General features: G+C 49.1%; 1 protein-coding gene across 4 annotated transcripts in view; it reads right to left on the reverse strand.

Moving 5' to 3' along the window:
- The window catches only part of BCORL1 (BCL6 corepressor like 1), a 60,491-nt gene extending 39,443 nt beyond the window's left edge, over nt 1-21,048 (reverse strand). Inside the window, exons 1-3 of one of the 4 annotated variants that reach the window (XM_027533740.1) lie at nt 20,948-21,048; nt 19,580-19,659; nt 1,924-2,053 (exon numbers count right to left, since the gene is read on the reverse strand). In XM_027533740.1, coding sequence (XP_027389541.1) covers nt 1,924-2,009 — 86 coding nt within the window. In that variant the 5' untranslated portion in view covers nt 2,010-2,053; nt 19,580-19,659; nt 20,948-21,048. Of the gene's footprint in view, nt 1-1,923; nt 2,054-18,578; nt 18,752-19,579; nt 19,660-20,225; nt 20,347-20,947 lie in introns of those variants that run through there. The other 3 variants (XM_027533741.1, XM_027533743.1, XM_027533742.1) reach the window with 3 other exon arrangements.
- Nucleotides 21,049-21,343: the final 295 nt, after the last annotated feature.

Raw genomic sequence — 21,343 nt, forward strand, 5'->3', positions numbered from 1 at the left:
GAAGCCTTCCCTTCTTTCCCCAGGAAGTTTTTGATTCTTGCCTCTAGACTCCCACTGTACACGCCACTCGACAGCACTTAGCACCAATGTCCCATGACAAATGGTTTGCTCTGACTGAGTTTAAAAAATGTTTGGTGAATGAAGTCATGAATGGGTACAAGAAAGGAAGCAAGCAAGCAAGCAAACAGAGGGATTTAGCTGGAGGCTGGTCTAGAGTTGGCCAGCAAAAAGCCCTGTCCCCTGTTTCTACAGTCCCCAACTATATCTGAGGAGCTGGGTGGGCTTCTCAAACCTAACTTTAAGAATTAACCCCCAGATGTAGCTTTATATTCCAAATAGCTAAATTCTACAGGTGGTAAAGGGCTGATGAGGAAGATGGTTTTAAATAAGGTGAGATCACCTTTTGGAAATTAGCTGTAGCATGGCCTAGGCTGGAGCAGGAAGGCAACAATAATGGGTAGACAAGGTCAAAAGTTACAACACTTAAAAGGTCATCTTAACCACGTGGAATATTTGGTACTTGAACATCCCAAGAAAGGTCCATAAGAAGTGAAAATCAAGTTTGGTTCCAACTCATGGTCCTTTTTCAGTGGGGATTTAGAATAGACAGTAAACCCAAGTAACTTGTCCATTGATTTTTTTGAAGGCTCTAGTCTAGATCTCTACATCAAAGTCTCATCTGCTTATAACTAGTTGCCAATGAACACTCACACAAATCAATACCACCACTCTGCCTTCCCCACATCATCTCTTAGTTATTATCTAAGGACACACCTCATATGCAAAGGAAAATATCTTTCTTGCACAGATCCTAGAAGAATTTTGTCTTATTTTCCTTGAACTTGACTTTTATATTCTAAAATTAAATTCCTTTTAAGTCCATCTCTAACTCATTCTTCTGTGTAGAGAGCATTAAACCATCAAACACTAATGGCTTCAAAAAAAATAAAAAGGTCTATTCTAACCTGAACCTCAGACAAGTACACACTTCTCCAGTTAAGAGCAGAAGAAGGAAGATAGCCATCCCTTTTCCTTTCAAAATTACCCATACCCCCTCCATGCACACACCTCCAAGATTTCCCCAAGGAAATGCCAGATCTTGAATCCAATGAAAAGTCATATTGTTCTGTGTTCTAGGTGATTGATTTGACATATTTGGATTTCAGCAGTCAATATATTGACTAGCATGGGGGAGCCATACCTTCTCTAAAAATGGGAGAGACATTGCAACCAACACACACAGCTCTTTTGCCAAGAGTTAGGAAAAGTCAAATGTAGAATCTGAAGCCCATTTTGAGTGTTCTTCATATGGGGTATGATCAGAAATGGCACAGCTTGGTCAACCCAGTATTTGGTGAACAGAAAACTGAAAATGCACACAGATCCAGCAGGCATCACCAACTTTCAGTTTCCTACGAAAACTACGTCAAGCAGTCTGATCGTCCTTTGATATTTTATAAGTATCTCACTGCAAATCATCACTAGCCAGAAAGTGCTGATCGCCAGAATACCCACTAACCATTTCCAGTATAAAGCTGAATAATAAAACTGTCTTTCTTCCAGGCTTAGATCAAGGACCAAAAATATCTTACATGTATCCTTGAGCACAGAACATAGATGCAGCAAACAAAAACTGCAATTGCCTGAGCGTCCCTGTATTCCACAGTCTGACAGTTCTTAATGAGTAGACAAATACTAGTTGGCACAAGGTCATCTCTTGGCTTCCTCACTTCCACCTGAATAGGGACGGCATGGCAGAACAGGCCACTCTCACCGCCCAGCCCCAGCCCACCTCAGGAAAATCAGAAACAACCAACAGTCTCCTTCCCAGGGTTCTTCCTCTGGCCCTCTCACAGCTACCCTGCTGGGGAGCAGGGACAGCTCACTGGAAGCTGGCCACAGCCACCTTCCCAGCCTCCTCACCTCTCCTCGTTGATGCCACACATGCGAATCCGGTCAGAACTGGTCCAGTTGTGCACGCCGCTGTAGAGCGGTGCTGTAGAGATCATGACAGCCACTCACCACCAGCTAGGACCTGCTGTGGCCACTCCCCCTGGGGAAAAAGAACTCCCAAAAATCAAAACTTGTAACACAGACGGTGCTTTAACCACCTTTTAGGCGGAAACACTGAAACAAATAAAGGTAATTAGAGTGCCAAAACATTAAAGCCATCTCTCTCGCAAGCCTGACTGCTGTGGGAAATTAAGGTCCAAATGGGGACGAGGGAGCACCAAGCTTTCCAGGAATCCATAGGTTTCAGGATGGAGATGAGGATGCTGTTAATCACCTAGAGTGATTTTTAAATGATCTGAAAGACAGATATGCATGAGTATTTGAGGAAATTCAATCTATTTCAGACAAGTGAGATGACAGTATATTTTTCTACACACATTTAGCCTAACCAACTACAATTAGAGGGTCATTCCCATATATGAATAGTGCATTGAAAGACTACTGGGGAATCTTTTTCTCGTCAGCTCTCTAATCCATGAGTACTGAAGTATTTGAGTGACATTGCCAATTTAAGCTCTCCAGAGGAAGCACATGCTTGCTTTATAAGCCCTTCCAAACTATTCTAATTTCAAGTTAGGAGTCATATAGATATAATGCATATACCTAAGCTGGTTTAAAGCGCCCTTCAAATCAGATAACATACTCCTTGTGCTCTGACCACAAACAAGCAGACGGAAGACAATGCTCCATTAAGACTTGCACATGTCTGTCCTTGTCTCTCCTATCAGTCTGTCATCCCTATGAGCTACCACCCCCTTCACCAGCCGGTGTTGGGCTCTCACTACTGACGACCAATGCAAAGCCAATTCACCTTCCAGAGAAATCGAGGCATCAAGAGAAAGATGTTTATCCAATGAGCTTGTCTTGAGATCCTCAAATTCGAGTTAACTTATTAGCTAAAAGCCTTATTCATCAAAGCTCAACTGAACAAAACCCTATGGTGATCAGAATTTTATGCTGTTCTCCACTGTGCAAAGAAGTAAATCATAGTAAAATACAGCTACCTTGGGGATTTGTTTCATTTATCCTTTATATGGGCTTCCCTAGTGGCTCAAATGGTAAAGAACCTGCCTGCAATGCAGGAGATCCAGTTTTGAACCCTGGGTCAGGAAGATAGCCCACAGAAAGGAATGGCTACCCACTCCAGTATTCTTGCCTGGACAATTCCATGGACAGAGGAGCCTGGTAGGCTACAGTCCATGGGATCGCAGAGTCAGACATGAGTGAGCAACTAACACAGAAATAACACATCCTTTATACAACTTTTGGAGATTGTCCATATTCAACACAATATCACTTATTTATTCAAAAATTATTTTTCAAGCACCTACTATGTGCCGCCACTGTCCAAGGTACCAAGGATGCAACAATTAAGAAAAAAGACAAGAAATCCCCGTGTTCATGGAGTTTATATTCTAGTGGGACGAGATAGCCAATAAACATGTTAAATGACTGTGTTACAGGATGTTAGAAGGTGATATAACAGGCTAAGGGGCAAGGCAATAGTGGGGGGCAAGGAGCAGAATGGGCTACAATTTATAAGTGGGTGATCAGAGTAGGCCTTGCTGAGGAGACATTTAAACATCCTGAAGGAAGCAAAGATGCGAGCCATGTGAACATTTGGGGAAGTGCATTCTACAGAGGAAACCACCTTGCACAGGTCCTTAAGGCAGGGGGTGCCTGCTAAGATCAGAAAAGAGCCCAGAGGCTGCAGAGCTGACGCAGAGGGAGCAGACAAGGGAAAGAGTCAGTGAGAGGAGAGCAGGGCCACATCCTCTCCTTGGACTTCCCCCTCCTCCTACCCCTGTTGCATAGGATAGCATAGGACACTCCTGCTTCGCCTCTTCCTTTATACTTGCCCCTTACCTGGCTTTACAGACCCTGCACCTGTGGGCTTCTCTCCTGCCACCCCAGAAACCTGGCCCTCATCTTACTAAGTCTCTCCTCACCTCTGCCATGTTCTTCCATCCCTTCCCCTTCCCTCCCTCTCTTCCTACCCGCCTCCTCTCTCTCCCTTCCCCCTCCTCTCTCAATCCCACTCTCCCATTTCTCTCTATTCCTCCTCATCATTCCCCTTTCCCCACTATTCTCCCCACTGTCTCTCTCTCTTCCCCTCTCCTCCGCTTCTCTTCTCCTTCTCTCTCCTTCAGTGTTCTTCCCTTCCCCCGCATCTCCTGCCCCAGTCCTTTCCCTCCTTTATCTCCCCTTCTTTATTTCCCCTTTCTCCCTCCCCATTGCCTCTCCTCCCCTCTATTCTTAGACCTCCAGCCTCAGCCTTTAGTCTCCCTCTCTGTCCTCCTGTCTTCCCTGCCTCTCCAGCTCAAGTCTGGCTCTCACTGGCTCTCCCCAACCCCCCCACCCTGCCTCCTTGTGTGTATGTGTGTGTGTGCACGCGTGCGTGTGTGCACGCGCGTGCACATGCACCCCACCAATCCTTCTCTCTTAGCTCAAGACCTCCCAGTTTCCGTTCACCCCTTGGGCACTGATGACTCCCAAATCTGTATCTCTAGCCCTGACCTCTCTCCTTAGACCCAGACCAGAATTTCCAGCTGCCAGCCACTTGCTGTTACTTAGATGTCCACCAAGCCCCTCAAACTCAGTGTGTCTCAAACCGAACTCGTTATCTGTTACCAAAAACCTGCTCCCCACCCCCCATGCCCAGCATGTTTCCTATCTTAGTTAAGAGCACCACTATCCCCCAGCCTGGAAATTTCAGCGTTCAACTCCTCTCCCACACTACCCACATCCAATCAGGAGTCAAGCCTTAATAACACCATCTCTGTCCTCTCCTTCTAGCCCTCTCGCCCCTGCCCTGATGTGGTCCCTCATCATCCCTCACCCAGAATATTACAAATAGCCTCTTAACTGGTCCCTCTGCCTCTAATATCTTGATTCTACAATCAATTCATCTTCTAAAGCACCAGTTCTATCACATCGCCCCCTCTGTCTGCCAGAGCTTTCAACAGCTTTCCTCTGTCTTCAGAGTCAAGACTACATTTCTTAGCACAGCCTTCAGGGCCTTCCATGACCTGGCCTTTAGCCTCCTGTCTGGCCACATCCTGCGCCTTCACCACTCAATTCCTGACCCTTCCCTGAACAGACCATCCAGTTCCAGGCTGGTTCCTCACCCTGAAATGGCCTCTCCTGTGTCCCCTCTTCCCCTGTGTCCCCCATCAAAGCCTAGCTTGAATGTCACCATGTCATCTCCCCAGCCCCCGTCCTTGGTCAGTTAACTCCTCCCCGTCTGGTCCTCCCTAAACATTTCATTCCCATACCTACTACAGCACAGATTCTTAGTCCCTCTGCTGTGTGATTAACTGGGCATATGGCACAGATGTCTTTCCCCCACTCCCAAACAATCAGCTACTTAAGGTAAGAAATACCTTCTTTTCTGTCTCTGGTTCTTCTGCAATGTCTTATACATAGTAAGTACTTAGTAAATTCATGTTATGCAGAAGTGAATCTTGGGTGAGAATTGAGGTGGTGACCCTGAGAAATTATAAAAGGCAAAAGAACCCCCCCCCCAAAAAAAAGTACTCACCATGCTTACTATTTTTTAGAAACTGTACTTTAACAAAAGAGCTCTGCCTTATCGACAGCACACCCTTCCAAGCTGCCTGATTCTAGCCCGGTTCATTGCCTCTGAGCGCTTTTGCACCTCTGTAAATTGCAGGTAACTGATGGATATGCAAACTCTGTCTTGTCCCATGCAGTTTGGATTGACTTCTCTCCCCACTGTGGAAAAACCAGTTTTGCCTCCATTTGCAATTCAATTCCTTTACTCCATATAAATTTGTGCTTTGGGGACTTTTTCTTTGAACCGACTATAAACATCTGTCTGGTTCCCTTGTTAACTAATGAGTAAAATAAAATCTTTAACGTGTGCTCATTCTTAAATCTGTAAGAGACTCATGATTTTACCTTTCTGTGAGAATTATCTTTAACATTTCTAAAACAGTTACATGGATTCACACATAACTTCAGAGAGATTTCAGCAAGGGGTAAGATACCTCAGTTCACTAGGATCCCACTTCCTAAACAACCTGGTTAATCAAGTTTTGACTGTTTCTTGCAGTATCTTGGAATATCCTACTTTAAGGAATAACAGCTCAGTCTGTTGGCTGATCATCTTTTTTCATCTTTTCTTTCTGTGAGGCATTAGAAGACTCAGGCAATGTAACGGGCCATTTTGTCATAGGACAAATTTTTAACACGAATTTTAACGCACGTTTTAGTGGCTACCTGAATATTGTAGGCAGCGGATATGTCAGTCACCATGGCTTTTTCACCCTTAGGTTAATTTTCCTTCTGTTTAGAGGGGATTAGTAGTTTGTAGGATTTGGGACAGAAATCAAAGGAGAGAATCCTAGCATTTGGAAACAGAACAAGGTATAGAATATCATTACCTAGATAAGGGAGTTTTTAGATGGCCCCAAGTCCCCAAATAACAACAAGAAAACCAAGTAAAAACCAAAATAATTAGCATAAAATATATATTTTATGACTACCTAGAGGGCAAACCTGATCCTAAAGACCTCCACTTGCACAAGATCCTGAAGATAGAGCATCAGCTTAAATTTCGGCCTCCCACTCCTCTATTATGATTTTGTCAGAGCAGCGCCCCTTCCTGTGTGAAGTCCTGTGCTGCTAATTAATAGTAGCCTTTGCAGGGGTGGAGAGGGAAGGAGAAGGGTGGAAAGCGCAGTCAAGAGAACATCAAACTAAATGGTCTACACAAGAAGTTAAGAGAGTAAGCAAAGGTAACTTCTAAAGAGGTACCCATGGCGTCAATGCCCACACAGGACAGGAGGAGTCAAGATGGACCACGCACACCAATATTTTTCAAGTCAGAATCACCAAGGTGCTGGCTCAAAAGACAGATTCATAGGTCCCAGCCCTGGAGATTCTGATCCGGGAGGCCGAGGGTTCTGTTCTAAGTCCAATCAAGTTAATAACCACTCAACGGTACACAACTTCCCAGAAGAGGTGAGCACAAAGGGAAAATCTTACAGACATGTCACCCTTGGCAGGCCCCACTGGTGTACACACTTGGGGCCCAGCTTTCTTTCACTCATAGTGCCTGCACTCATGTGTGTGTACAATTCTCCATCGTCTCTCACTCCCTCTCTGATGGCAACCATCACATCAAAGGTGAAAGGCGAAGTTCCTGAAAGGAACTTGGAAGAAACCTGGTAATCTCAAGTGACCCAGGAAGCACAGGCACAAGGATACGAAATACCTCAAAGGATTTTCCCAGATGTCACAACCATGTAATTGTTAAGAAATGAACAGCTGCAGGGCCGCAGAATCAAATGCAGCAGGACCACGGCAAGCCGTCCCCACTTTGGGGGGGGGACTCAAAAGGCACATCCAACTTGTGGTGAGAACAAAGAACACATGTTCCACCAACCTGAAGTGCTAAGCGGTGCTGAAAAAATAAAGAAAAACGTCTAGATTTAGCAGGCACATGTACGTATCAGTAGAAGGACTGACCAAAATCCAAGGGACTGAATCCAACAAGCGGGCAGCAGAAAGCAGGTAGCCAGTCAGGATCACCACACTATGAAACAGGGGAAATCAAAGAGAAAATGGATAATGGGAGAGCAATGACCTTAACATGGTGAGAATAGCAGCTAAGCTTAGGGCGAGCAGGGAGTAGAAGAAAAACCGTAATGAAGCAGAACACTTTCCCCCAAAAAAATCCAAAAGGAAGAAAGAAAAACAAAACCCTCGAAGACAAGTGCAGGTATAAATGGCATAAAAGAGAAGCCCATAGAAAATAACAACCAAAAAGGAAAAAAATGAAATAGGGGAACCTGAAATATTTCACCATCGTGGGCCAAACTGTAACACTGTGGGGAAGCACTGAAGACAGACACATTAGAAAAGTTTAGAGAGCATGTCTTCTCAAAAGGGGAAGAACATCAAATTGTAGCCCAAATTAGGGCTGGGGGAGTTGGTAATAGGGGACAGTCAGCACTAAAATCTCCAAGAGCCTACAGATTGGGTAGACTTTTTGGTTCGGTTTTGAAAGGAAGATGCCAAAACAAGGAGATTTCACAACTACAAGCCAAAGCATGGTCACCCTGCATAGGAGGAAGAGGAGAACATGACAGGAGGTAACAGAGCATCTGTCTGACATTGTTTTAAATGAAAGTAGACATTGTTAAAAACTTTTAGTTTCCACCCTTGAAAATGACCAGACAGGGTGTTTGTGAGGCTAGTGGACAAGTTCCCCAGAATCATGTGGCTCCTTCTGTGGTCAAAGACCCCTTACATGAAGAACAACTGCTGCTGGCAACGCATGTGACACATCCAGGGCCCTTACACATAGCATGAAACTTGCCCACTTACTCCTGCTTGGACTCTACCATCAAGACAGTAAATTAGAAACTCAAGATTAAGAAGGCCTCAGTTAAACTAAATCTGGTAGTACTCCCCCAGGACTCTTGGTTCACACTGCCTTGTGACCTGGAAGCAATTACAACCTTAAAAAAAATGAAAGCGCCAGAAAATATTCATCTTTAAGCCTGGCCCTGAATCTGTCCTCAAGAGGATAGGCGTGGTCAGCAGACAGTTAAAGAAGGAGGGTTGGGTCAGTGATGACTAATAAGTAAAGAAAATCAACTTTGGGACCTACTGCTCCAATAGAAATTCAGAACTCTGGGGAAAGTGCCCATAGACAGAGAGAGAGGTATTCACATTCTGATTTCACTGAAGCAAAGGCATGGCCACCCCACTCTGCACTTTGGGAAAAGCGACATCTAAGATACCCGCCCCCACCCCCACCCCAAGGAGATCCAAGAGCTCACTGGCATTGAGATCCCAGGGAACATGAAAAGGCCATGACTTCCACCCAGTCACTGGGGTGCCTTTAGAGAGATGTCAAAATATCTCAAAATCATTGCTTTCAATAGGAAAGTTAACACACACCCAACAAGGATAACTTCACCTGGCTTTAGATATGGAACCCCTACCATGGGTCTTACCCTCCTTGGCCCTCTGCCTTCTTTCATGTGTAGGACTAACATTCCTATTTCCCTCACTTAATATCTGAAACCTCACCCCCAATGAGGAAGTTCTTCCAACTTACATTCTTCTAATTTAATGATTCTCCATATAAGGATATTCTAATATTCTCCTCCAGCTTTTCCCTCAAAATCTATATCCCCTCATCTTTCCCTACCATTAACCAAATACACTCCTTGGAACTCAAAGGGTTCCATAAACACGCCCCAATCACTTTGCTTCCCTTCATGCAAAACAGGTTCCTCTACCACCATATACCACCACACACAAACATACACACAGATGAAATCAACCGAAAATAATCTGCTGGGCAACTGGAATGAGAAAGGGGTCCTTTGCCCTATTCATCCCCATCTTGTATTCTCGCATTTCCTAGTTACCCTGAGGTTTTTGGTTTTTTCTATCCAAAAAGTTCCACCAGTTCTACTCCAAGGCATCAGTCCTATAAGGGACATGGCATCCTGTTCTCAGATACATTCATTCCTGTGTTTACTGAGAAAGCTGAGGCGTTGCCTGCAGACAGCTCTAGCAGAGACACCTTCATAGACTCCTTTAGGTACCTCTATGTTTGAAAACTTCACCTTATAAACATTTATGAGACTTGGATACAAAGGAATGTTAACTATCTGCTAAATGCATAAGAGCTTACTCACTCAAATGAATGTCATTACTTCCAAAGTAATCACCTTGGGAAGCTAGACATTGATCCCAAAGGAGTGACCAGGGCTTGAGGTCTGGATCTTGATGTCCTTTGACATTCACAGCCAGTTGAATCCAGGGATGCGAAACTTGTGTGGCTGTGGAAATTTCTTCCTACTCTGCCATTTTGCATCAGCGACTTGAGAATTGCAGGATCTGATAGCCATTTTGACATCCGAGGAGGTTCCTGGAACCACTCACCTGCAGATACCAAGGGATGACTATACTCCACTACCCAAAGCCTCAACTGTGGGGGAACAAACTTGGAGGGCATTTTCAGCGCCTACTTCTCAACCATCTGAGACATCTTACTCTTGTCCAGTTACAATGTCATCTGCAAAAGTTGAGAATAACACAAAAGCACTTGAATGGACCAAAGGTAATCAATTCCAGCGGTGAAGTAGACAAAAGTAAAATATTTTAATCAATCACGTACATTTTCATATCACCAGATCATTTTAGTTTTCCACCCACTGCCAAGACATTTTTTTCCCTATTATTCAAATAGTACTCACTTTTATTTCTTACTGTAAGGACATTATTTTACTCCATTTAAAGAAAATTCCTCACCTCATCATAGCTTTAAACTGGACCTAGGCTCTAGGAACAAGATTTTATACAACTTCTAGATGTCACAGATATCCAAAAAACCTAAATATCAGGAAATTAATCAATCCTTTTCCAAATGCAAACCACCTTAAATGTCACCCTAAGTAACTAGGGTCATCCTTTAAGCACCTCTCGTTTCTACTAGATCAAAAAAAATAAGAGCTGGCTTTCCTCAATTTGGTCTTCAGCAGGACCATGTGAATATTGCAGGTGTTTTTCACACTCCAAAGCTGAGTCAATGTAACCTGAGACTTGGATCCCTTTTGTGATGCTTTTGGGTCCTCCCTGCAATAAACTGTGACAGCGGCTCTCAGGCTCCTCATTTCAGTATACAGCATTCAAGATACGGAATTTTCACTTCAAGGATTCCTCCTCACCAAGCTTTAGCCTTTCTTAAAAAAAAAGTCTCCTGGACCTCTTACACAAATATTTGGAAAGGCCATGTCAGCCTACTTTTTTTTCCCTATTCTCTCACACCAGACTATGGGCTTAACTCATTTTATAGACATTACTCATCCAAAGGTATACACATACATACATACATTTAGCTCACAGAATTTCAAACTCTCAATATTGGCTCAATCTGCTATCCATCTATAGAGTTTTCAAGGCTAGGAAGATTTTCTACCTCTTTCAATAGCTCCTCCCAATAGTGCCTAGCATGATACAAGGCATGCAACATGCACTTGATAATTAAATACTTGCTAAACTATGGGTAAAAATGGAAATCCCCACTACCCACTACCCCATACAGAAACCAAGAACAACCCCATGTAAAAAGCATTGGGCCTATGAATTCTTTTACTTCCTGTGCTTCTCTCATAAACTTTCTCTTCTTTCTTCTCCTTACTTCCATGATAAAGAAATCACAGAAATAAAATAAAATTGGACTGGAGCAAAATAATAAAGTCAACTTCCAATTATCTGAGGGTGGCTTAGCCACAGCTAATTTTTAAAGCCAGCCAACTTATGGACTGCCTTCTGCCACTTATAGTATGTGTGTGCTCAGGGAACAACTCATTTTAATATTTGCCTAAGCAGAATATAAACAGGAACGTAAATCTGCTGGGGAGGGGGATAGGCAGAGAATAATAATGCATTTCCAAAGTCAAACAGAAATCATTAATTTGTTCACTGATCTACTGTTTTAAATTGGCCTGATATCACACTCTCCCTATATAGGCATAGTTGATTGTTGGCATCAAAATCCACTTTGGCTGCAGAGAGGGACTATAGTTTACAGCCCATCATTTTCCCTACCCAGAACTTTGGTTTGGGGATACCTGAGCTATTTGAGACGCTAATCTCTCCCATTCAATGCTGATGAACATCCTTGTCATAGAGCCATCCCAAACCCGGGCTCTATCCATCAGCTCTTGTAGAAATTCCAGATGTCAGAGACAGCTGGAAAGCCCAACGAGTCATAATTAAACACGGAAGCCCTTTTCAGAAAGCAATGGATTTTTAAAATGTCACCCTGGTAAACTACTTTTGGGTCATTTTTAAACCATGGCCCAAAATGTGCCCTGAAGTTTCGACTGGATATACACCCTTCAGTTCCTGCCCTGAAACACTGAGCCATGTTACAGCACAGCTGTTAAAGAAGCTGCCACTTCCACCTCAAAGGTGGATGCAACAATGCAGTAATGAGCCAAGCTATTTCTTCCTACCACATTGTAAATGCTAAATATGTACTAATACAACAGGAATATGGAGAAAGAACACAGAGCATCAAGATATAAGAGGAGCACTCAGGAGCTATTGACAGTTTTCTTTCTGCCACCACATTTACCATGGCATAATAAAAAAGATAATGTGATAGGACACAATTGAATAAGAAAAACTAGTTATACTATAATATGAGATTATACTACTAGATTATACCATAATACTAAATGCCATTATTGGACACTTGCTATGGACCAGGCACTAGAGACACATCATCTTGTGTAATCCTCACAGCCCTGTGAGATTGGGACCATCATCTCCATTTTATAGATGAGAAAACTGAGGCTCAAGAAAGTTCCACACAACTAGGAAAGAGAAGCATGAGGACTCTAACATAAGGCTGTATGTCTCCCAAGGCCTCCAGGTAATTCTGATGAAGGCTAACGTCTGAGAACCACCGAACCACACTAACCTCTGTGTCGTACCACCAAGTCCTGCTGAGTAAAGCTTCGTCACGGTAAGATACCTAATCACCTCTCAGGTCAGGTACAGGGTGCATCTGCTCATGCGGGGTTCAGGGTTGCATGTAGAGCACTTCTCTAGAGAACTTGGAAAAATGAAAACCTGCTTGTTCTCCTTGTCCCTGGACACCAGCATTATAACAAAACTTAACTGTACCCTTAAATGGCACTAACACTAAGATTTCTAGGCATACCTTAGCAATGAGGTAACCAATTTTTGTTTCTTAGCAGACAGTCAAAGAAGCCTGAAACACAAAGCTTTGCCTGCCCCTCAGTACTCTCGATTCTTCACGGATACTTAGCCTAAGGTCTTCTTAAAATCCAAATGAAGATGTATCCTGTGACACATACTCTCACGAATAAGCTGAAAATCACCCTATTTTACAAACAATAAATCATCTCTCTTCAAATTCATCACAATTCATTGACCAGGGAGAATATGACCTTGACATGGAGCTTGCAGCCACTTTTTAAACAATGATCCACTTTTTAACATTTTATGGGGAAAGGGTGGCTTCTGCTTTAAAAAAAAAAAAAAGAGGGAACCAGAACAGCATATTTGAATTATGGGGATAGAAACAAAGTTAAATTTTACTCTTGACCAGAATTCAACTTCAGTTCACCAAAGAAAGTTTTCATCATAAAAGAGTGCTTTTAAGTTATGAACAGTAGGAAAGCGTATGATTTAGAAAGAGAACAGGTTCTACGTTATTTTAAGGATGATCATTCAAAAACTGGCGTTAATAAAGCCTAGTTTGTATGTGAGATTACATAAAATACTGTACAGCATCCTACTGCAAGGGCATCCCACTCCAGTACTCTTGCCTGGAAAATCCCATGGACGGAGGAGCCTGGTGGGCTGCAGTCCATGGGCTCGACAAGAGTCAGACACACTGAGCGACTTCCCTTTCACTTTTCACTTTCATGCATTGGAGAAGGAAATGGCAACCCACTCCAGTGTTCTTGCCTGGAGAATCCCAGGGACGGGGGAGCCTGGTGGGCTGCCGTCTCTGGGGTCGCACAGAGTCGGACATGACTGAAGCAACTTAGCAGCAGCAGCAGCATCCTACTGGCCAAAAGGTAGATTACTTCTTATTACCTCCCTCTTTGGCCAGTCAGACGCTAAACCTTCTGGCAAGCAGAGACTCACATCCAACTGGAATGTCAGCATTAAGAAATGTCCTCTCTGGGACTTCCCTGGTGGTCCAGTGGCTAAGACTCTGCCCTGCCAATGCAGAGGGCCCAGGTTCAATGCCTGGTAAGGTAACTAGATGTTGCAACTAAGAGTTCATATTCTGCAACTAAAAATCCCACATGCCACAGTTAAAACCCCAGCTAAAATCTGGCACAGCCAAATAAATAAATAAATATTTTAAAAAGAAATTTCTTTTCCTTTTGAAAACTGAAAGGTGTAGGGTCTTCCTTCCGCCCTTAATGTAGTCATCAGTGGCTTCTCCCTTTCACTGTCTATTTTACCCTGACAATTTCCACTTTCCTCAGCACTCTTTCCATTCCACTCTAGTGTTCACTTTCCCACCAAACTCAACCATGAACTTCTCTCTCTATCCTGGAATGCTGGTTGATGCTGGAAAACAGCTCTCTATCGTCTGAGGCCGTTCTAGTCCATCTCAAACTTAGCTCAGCCTAGAAGCAATGAACCGCTCCAGCTGTCCAACCCCAGATTAACGCCTCTTCTCCCTGCTCCCACCCCACCCTCCCATTCTGGCCCAAGGCTCTCAGGCCACTGTGCTTTATCCTGTTTCATTCTGGAATTTCCATCATTCACCTCCCTATATCTAGTATTCCTCCCACTTGCAGACTGGAAAAACTGGTGTATTCCCTCTTTCTCCTTCTTTCAAGGCCATTCTACTAACAATGGTGAATTCCTACCCCCATTCTGTATACTTACCTTAGTTGAGATTTTATAATCAACGCTCAGACTTGTAAGCCCTGGATCCCAGCTAACCTCTGCTTCCTGGGCCCTCCCAGGGCAGTGGCCATCAAAGCAAGTTTTTATGTTTCTCACACCAACTCCAGATGACATTTGAATAAACTCTGGCTCATTATCCCACTCTCTTTCTCTATTCTGCATTTTTCAGTCTGTATAGTATCTCTAAACTTCCTATTTCCTTATGTGTAAATATATTTGTTTCTTCCCATATATCAGTTTTTCTCCCTAGCCCTACTTTTACCCAAGATCATCCTTCTCTTATGGGGTCACAAAGACTCAGACATGACTTAGCAACTGAATGACAACAATATCCTTCTCTCTTGCCCAAACCTTACTTATTCTAGCATGAAAGTTAAGAGTCTTAAAGGGTCTTCAAACTTTACTTTGGAAACATTATCCTGGAGATTTTAAGGTTCCACTTTTTCCTAGTTGGCCCTAAAATGGGACCAGTGATAACCACCTCTCTTCCCTCTTCACTGCCTATCCAACCCACTTCTGACTTCTCTTTCTGCCTTCCTTCTTTCTAATATTCAAATCCTTTCCTCCTATAATTCTGTTCCTCTAAAAGAATATGCTCTCTAAAACCCATAATCCAGACTCATCATGTTGAGAACCTTCCCTCCCCACTCCCATGTAGTGAACTATAGCACGAATAAGGCAAAGAGATGTCTGGAGGAACCCCTTTTGCTTCCCAAGAAAGTTTACACTCCTGAGAAAGAAAGGGATCCTCCTTCCCTCCCTATCCTCTCCTGGTAAATCAACACAGCCAGATCTACAAGTGCCCTTGGTACAGCCACCATTTCCTGTGGAACTGCCTTCCACTCTGCCCAATCCAGACTCCAACTGCGGGGCTTGACAGGGACTCAGCTTTCCTCTGCCCTAGCCCAACAATCTGCCATCTCCTCCTTGTGACCTAAAGAACGAGCCCTCCTTAACCCAGACATCAAAGTCCACCCCACTTCCTCCATCAGCGACTTCTCAGGGCCAGAACATAAAGAAACCGACCTACCTTTGCTGCAAACCTAGCGATAGGGTCAGCCCTCTTATTAATGACGCCAATGTGAGTAAGGCTCTGTGCCCCATGGCCTGTGCCTCTTGTCCCTTACATCCACCCCCAGGGCAGCTGCCTCACTTGCCGTGTCAAAAGATAAGTCTGCCTAGCAATGTCCACACAGCTTAGTCAAGATGGCCATGTCCCTCCTCAACTCCATCAGCCTTCAGATTGTCTTAACTTCCATAACCAAGCCTCCTGCTTCTCCTAGCTCCCCCAGTCTCTCCTACTAACTTTGCTACTCCATCAATATTTAACAGGTTCCTCACTCTACATTTTGCTTCTATTTGGAGTCCCTGGATGATTTATAGGATTAGGTTACCCCCATTTAATCCCCAGTGGAATCCTCCAAATTTCTTTCCTACATAACTGTCCTCTTCAGTACTACATGGTGACATCACCATCCAATTTAAGTACCCCTAAACTCTGCTCCATTGTGCTACCTACCGTCTCTCCCAAAATAAAGCTTCCCCTCTCCCAACATTCAAGGACAGGACAGGTAAACAGAAAATTAAGTGGCCTTTAAAGTCCCTTCCAATGCTGTAATTTTATCATCAACCTAATCCACTCCCAACCCCAAACGCATCCTGCATTCATTTCCCCTGAAATACATTTCAGCGGAGTGACTTTGAGAAATAGCCTTCTAAGCTGAAAGACCCACGGGCTAACCAGGGTAGCACAAACCTACCAATGCACCCAAGAAGTGTCACCAAACATTTTTGCAATTGTACTCCACCTATGTGCCCAATCGCCTGGAGAGTATTCATTCGGCTGTCACAGAAGTTACCAGGCTCCCTTCCCACGCTAGCATAAAGAGCCCCTAAACTGGGCTAGACTCCTGGGCTAGCCTCGTCCTCACCAAGATACGCTTGTCCTTACTGTCTACTCCAGGAGACACCAAGAATGAGTAAGTATCACCGCATCAACAGCTTCATTCAAGCAACGTCTAAAATTTTCAAAACAATAAAACAAAAACAGTGCTTCCACCGCGGGTGGGGTGGGAGGGTGGAACAGAAGCCCCCACCCCCCACACCGGCCTCCGGGGTTTGCAGTCTGCTTGCCTTGTTCCTTCCCCTTGACCACGTCTTTCCCTACAACGATCTCCCCCACCTCCATAACTCGAAATCCCCAGCTGAGGTGCGGCCGGCTCCTCCCAGCCTTGCCCCGTACGTCCCTCTGGCCCAGCCTTCCTCTCGGCGGGACCCCGGCGAGCAGGGCCCCCTCCATCGTCCAGTTCACCTCCCGGTCCCTTCCCGGGCCCCTGGGCACCCCCGCAGGGCTCTGTCCCGAAGCAGAACCTCGACGAGCCAAGCCCACGAGGCCCGTCGCGGGACCCACCCCCCGCTTCCTTCTCCCAGCACCTCGTCCTCCATGCACCCGGCCCCCGGGGCTCTCCGTCGTCCTCGTCCGGGCTCGTACCGCCCCCCGTCGGGGGCTCCACCCCCCGCCTGCCCCCGCCCCCAGGCCGGCCCCCTCCCCACCGCGCGCCGCCGGCGCCCTCTGCCCCGGCACGGGACTCCCTTTGGCCTCCGTTCCCCGCCCAGAAGCGGCGGCGGCGGCGGCTACGGCGGCGGCGGCCCCAGCAGGAGCAGCAGCGGCGGCGGCAGCGGCGGCGGCGGCAGCAGCGCCGCCCCGGCCCCGCCCCGCCGCCCGCCGGAGCCCCACGCCCCGCCCGCCCGCCCCGCCGCGGGACTGCTCCCCCCGAAGCCCACCACTAAGCCCCCCCGCACTCCCCAGCCGCGATCTGTTCGAATCCAGCTCAGCCGGGCCTGCTGTCCGTTCCTCACGCCCCTCAGGACCCGGGGTGGGGGAGCCCTGGGGTTCGTGGCCATACCTCTCCCTCCTTCCCCAAGGGCTGAGGGATTGCCCCTGATCCCGAAACCCGGCCCAGTAACCGGAGCCTCCCTCCTTGCAGCCCTCGGCTTTGCTCTCAGACCCCTCGCCTTCAGGCCTGGCGCGAAGCGGGTGGAGAGCTTGCACGCCGGGATCTCCCCCCTGGCTTGCCAGGGCTAGTATGAATTACCCCCATCTCATCCTCCTTCAATTTAAGCCCCTTCCACGCCGCGCCCGGCCCGGCGGCCCCCGCCCCTAGAGCGAGGGCAGCGGAGCCAGGGCGCTCCGAAGTCATCCCCCGCCTTTTTTCCAGGGACTCGGATAATTGCCCCTGCCCCCATCACAGCACTCCCACTCCCGAACCCAGGCCCCGCCGCCACCTAGGGGTACCCCTTACCCTACGGTTCCTGCACCCCGACACCAGGGAGAAAGCAGCCCTTCAGAGCACCCGTCGCACCTCCCCTCTGAGGTTGGAGGGTATTTTCTCCTGCTCTCTTCAGGACTTCATCACGGACAGCCCCCCCCCCCAAAAAAAAAAAAAAAAAAAAACAAGCCCTTTCTCGCCCTGCCCTGCTGGCCAGCCTCCCTTCGGATCGTCGGATCCTCGGAGCAGGGGGTTGGGGCCAGGTAGTTAACAAGACCGATTCCTCCACCTCCCTTTCCGAGGAGTGGGGTAATTCCAATGGTTTCCCCCCCAGGATCAACCCGACCCCCGTTTCCATGGAGACCCCCGCCCAGCCAGGAAGAAGACTCTCGGATCGTGGTGAACAAGTCTCACCTGGCTAAGGGAAGAAGGGGTGAGGAGGGGGTAGGGTAGGGCACGGATGGGGTACGAAGGTGGGAAGTGGAGGGGAGCTGTCCCAAAGGGAGGGGCGAGGGCAGATTGAGCTCCAGGGAGCGCTACGTCCGGGGACACGAAGAGGACGGCGCCCCCGGGGGACATGCAGAGCGGCCGCGGGGCGAAGAAGGGACAGGGTTGGGGAAAGGCTTTAGGTAGAAAGGAGCGGGTGGGGGATATGAGAAAGCTGGGGAGTCAAAAGGGGTGGAAGGGTTGGGGGAGAGAAAAAAAAGACGCACCTGTTCCCGACTCGGCTCCGCGGGGAGGCTCAGGCCGCCACCCGGACTCCCTCTAACCCCTTCAGAGCCACCACCCGCCTAATACTGCCCCGATCTGATGCCCCCTCCGCCCCTTATTGCCACCGACCTCCTTCTCCTCTCTCTCGGCGGCGGCGGCGGCGGTCGGACTCTAGGAACTGAGAGGAAGAAGGGAGGGCTCAGCAAAGCGGAGGAGAGACAGAGCCACACACTGGCAGCAGCCGCGGCGAGCGAAAGAGTGAGGGGGAGAGCGGTGTGTGTGTGTGTCTGTGTGTGCGAGCGAAGCCTGGTGGAGTGGGTGCCGGTCGCAGGGCTCGACGGGAAGTGGAGTCCGGTCGGGTTCGCGGGTGGCGCCGGCCCCCGCTCTGCGGGACTACAACTCCCAGAATGCTGCCTGCTCGGGGGGAGGAATAGGGAGGAGGAGGCGAAGGGAGGGAGCAAGCAAGAGAGGGAGGGACGAAAGCAGGGAGCAAGCGGCGGCGAAGGGGGCAGAGCCAAGCAGCCCCGGTGACACTGGGAGGGGAGGGGAGGAGGAGGGGATCGCTGCGAGGACCGAGCGGATTCCGGAGAGGGAGGCAGCGGTGGCTGCAGCAAGCCGGCCAAAAAGCTAGACTCCCAGGAGAGGCGAAGGTGCTCAATTCGAGGGGCTGCAGGAGCCCCACGCCCCCCCACCGTACGCTCCACCAAGGGGGAGGTTGAGGAAGGGAAAAGATCAGTGCACCACGGTCAGGGGTTTCTCTCTTTCTTCCAACGCTCTCCACCTTATGCCCCGACCTGACTTTCTCAGGCCACCGGTGCTGGATCCAATGTGCAAATCCGGAGACCCCCGATCTCCCTTGCCCAGCAGCACGGAACAGACGCATTCAGTCCCCTTCTCCCAGGGGCCTGAGGGAGGCTCCCCTTGCTGGCAGGGCGTGACTCCCCCCTTCTTCCCGCCCCCCCTCGTCGCCACCCCTCATCTCCCTCCCCGGAACCCCTCCCTTGAAGCCGGGGCTCGCGTCTCCCTCCCCGCCAAGAAAGGGAGTCCCTCGGGGGCGACTACCCAGCCCCCTCCCTTATACTGGGCCCTTACCCACCAGTATCCCCTTCTTTAGTGTTGCCCCCCCTCACCTAAGTAATAGTGGGGGCGACCTGAGTTGGACTGGTGGCTACTTTTCCTCCGAGACCAGCCGTCCTTGGCCACGCCGACCCTGTGTAAAGACAGAGAAGCACATTAATACTGCCGTTCCTCCCCTCGAGTTCGGATGCCCGTGGAAATGGCTCACAAGGAAAGAGGGGTTGGTAGTGGAAGTGAGCTGGGGGTGAATCCCAATCCTCAAACCTCATCCCACGCGTGGAAATCCAGAGATTCGTCCTCTTCCTTAAAAACCATCAAATCGCTTGGGGAGGGGGGGCGTTAGTTGGGGTAAATTAGCTAAACCCCAATGTCCATGCGACTCGAAGCGACGCTACATGTAGGAATAAAGATAGGAACTAGGCTGCCGCCGCGAGAGGAAAAGTATACCCACCCCCCGCCGTCGTCCACCCCCAAACACACACCCCTAGAAGAGTCAGATGGCCGAGTAAGGCGGGGGAGGCGGTGGGAGTGCTGGAGAGTAAAAAGGTTGTGGCGGGGAGGGTCCGCGGCCCCCTGAGAGCAGAATCCAGATGCTAAAGAGGTTGGGGGGGTGGGTGTGCGGCATAATTGCAGACACTGTCTCTCCGAGCTTTTCCCGGAATCGCCGCCGAACACCGTCTAACACTCGTAGTTGCTTACCAGTCAATCCCCTAGCCCCATTTGTGCGCGTGAGGCGGCCGGAGCCCGGGAAGCCCGGGCACAAACTCCGCGGAAGCTGGCCTTCGCCGCCGCCGCGCTACCACGGGCCTCCCTCCCTTTGCTGGCGGCCCCGCCGATCTACCTTCGCCCCCGGCCGAGGCCAGACCCCGCTTCCAACTCCACGCCCCTACTCCACCCCCAGCCCCCCCTCCCCTCGCCCTCTCCCCGCGAGTCGGGCCCAGCCCCTAGCACCGCCCCGCCCTACCGCTCGGTCCCGAGCCCAGCAAGTGCCCCGAACTCGCCCCCCGCCCCCACGCCCAGGCCAGTCCGGCCGGGCCTGGTTTCCCCCTCCCGCCGCGCCCCGCCCCCGAATCCACGTCCTACTTCGCCACCCAACTCGGCCCGGTCCGGGTTCGGCCCGCGCCCAGGCCACTGGAGTCCCCGGTTCGGTCCGGTGTACGGCCACCCACCCCGCCCTTGCCTGGGTGCTGGCCTGGCCCGCTGCCTGCGCCCGCCGAGCCGACTCAGGCGCGCGGTCCGGGTCCTGGTCCCGGTGCCGGCCTCGGTCCCGGCGGCGTTGCCGCGTCTCGCCACGAGGGCTGGGTCCACGCAAGATCCGAACCCGCGCGGGGTGGGGGCGGCGGAAAGCAAGTTTCTTTATCTCCCCTCCGCCCCCGCCGCAGGGCCGCGCCGTCCCCCCCCTCCCACGGCGCCCCCTTCACCTGGGCAGAGCCCCTCGCCGGCTGTCGCAACTTTGCTCTTCTCCACGCTGCCGGGGAAGCGGGCGAAGCGCGAGGAGGAGGGAGGTGGCGGGGGGTGCTGGATCAGGCCGCTGGGCTCCGGGAGGACACGTGGGGGAGGAGGGGAAGGAGGAGGAGGAAGGGGGGGCGGGCCTGCAGTTCTCGGGGCTCCCCCTGCCAGCCCCGGGGAAGCCGGAACCTCGCCAGGCAGCCGCAGACCCCGCACTGGCCACGGGGGAAGAACGGAGCCACCTTCCCCGGCCAGCCCTTGGCTCCAGGAAGGAGGGGGGGCGAGCAACGCCGCTCGGGGTCGGAGAGCAAGCGTTTTCGCTCGAGCTTTCTGTGTGACTCTCTCTCTCGGTTTAGCCTCTGTGTAAG

The sequence above is a fragment of the Bos indicus x Bos taurus genome, chromosome X (genome assembly GCF_003369695.1).
Source record: "Bos indicus x Bos taurus breed Angus x Brahman F1 hybrid chromosome X, Bos_hybrid_MaternalHap_v2.0, whole genome shotgun sequence".
Lineage (NCBI taxonomy): Eukaryota > Metazoa > Chordata > Mammalia > Artiodactyla > Bovidae > Bos > Bos indicus x Bos taurus.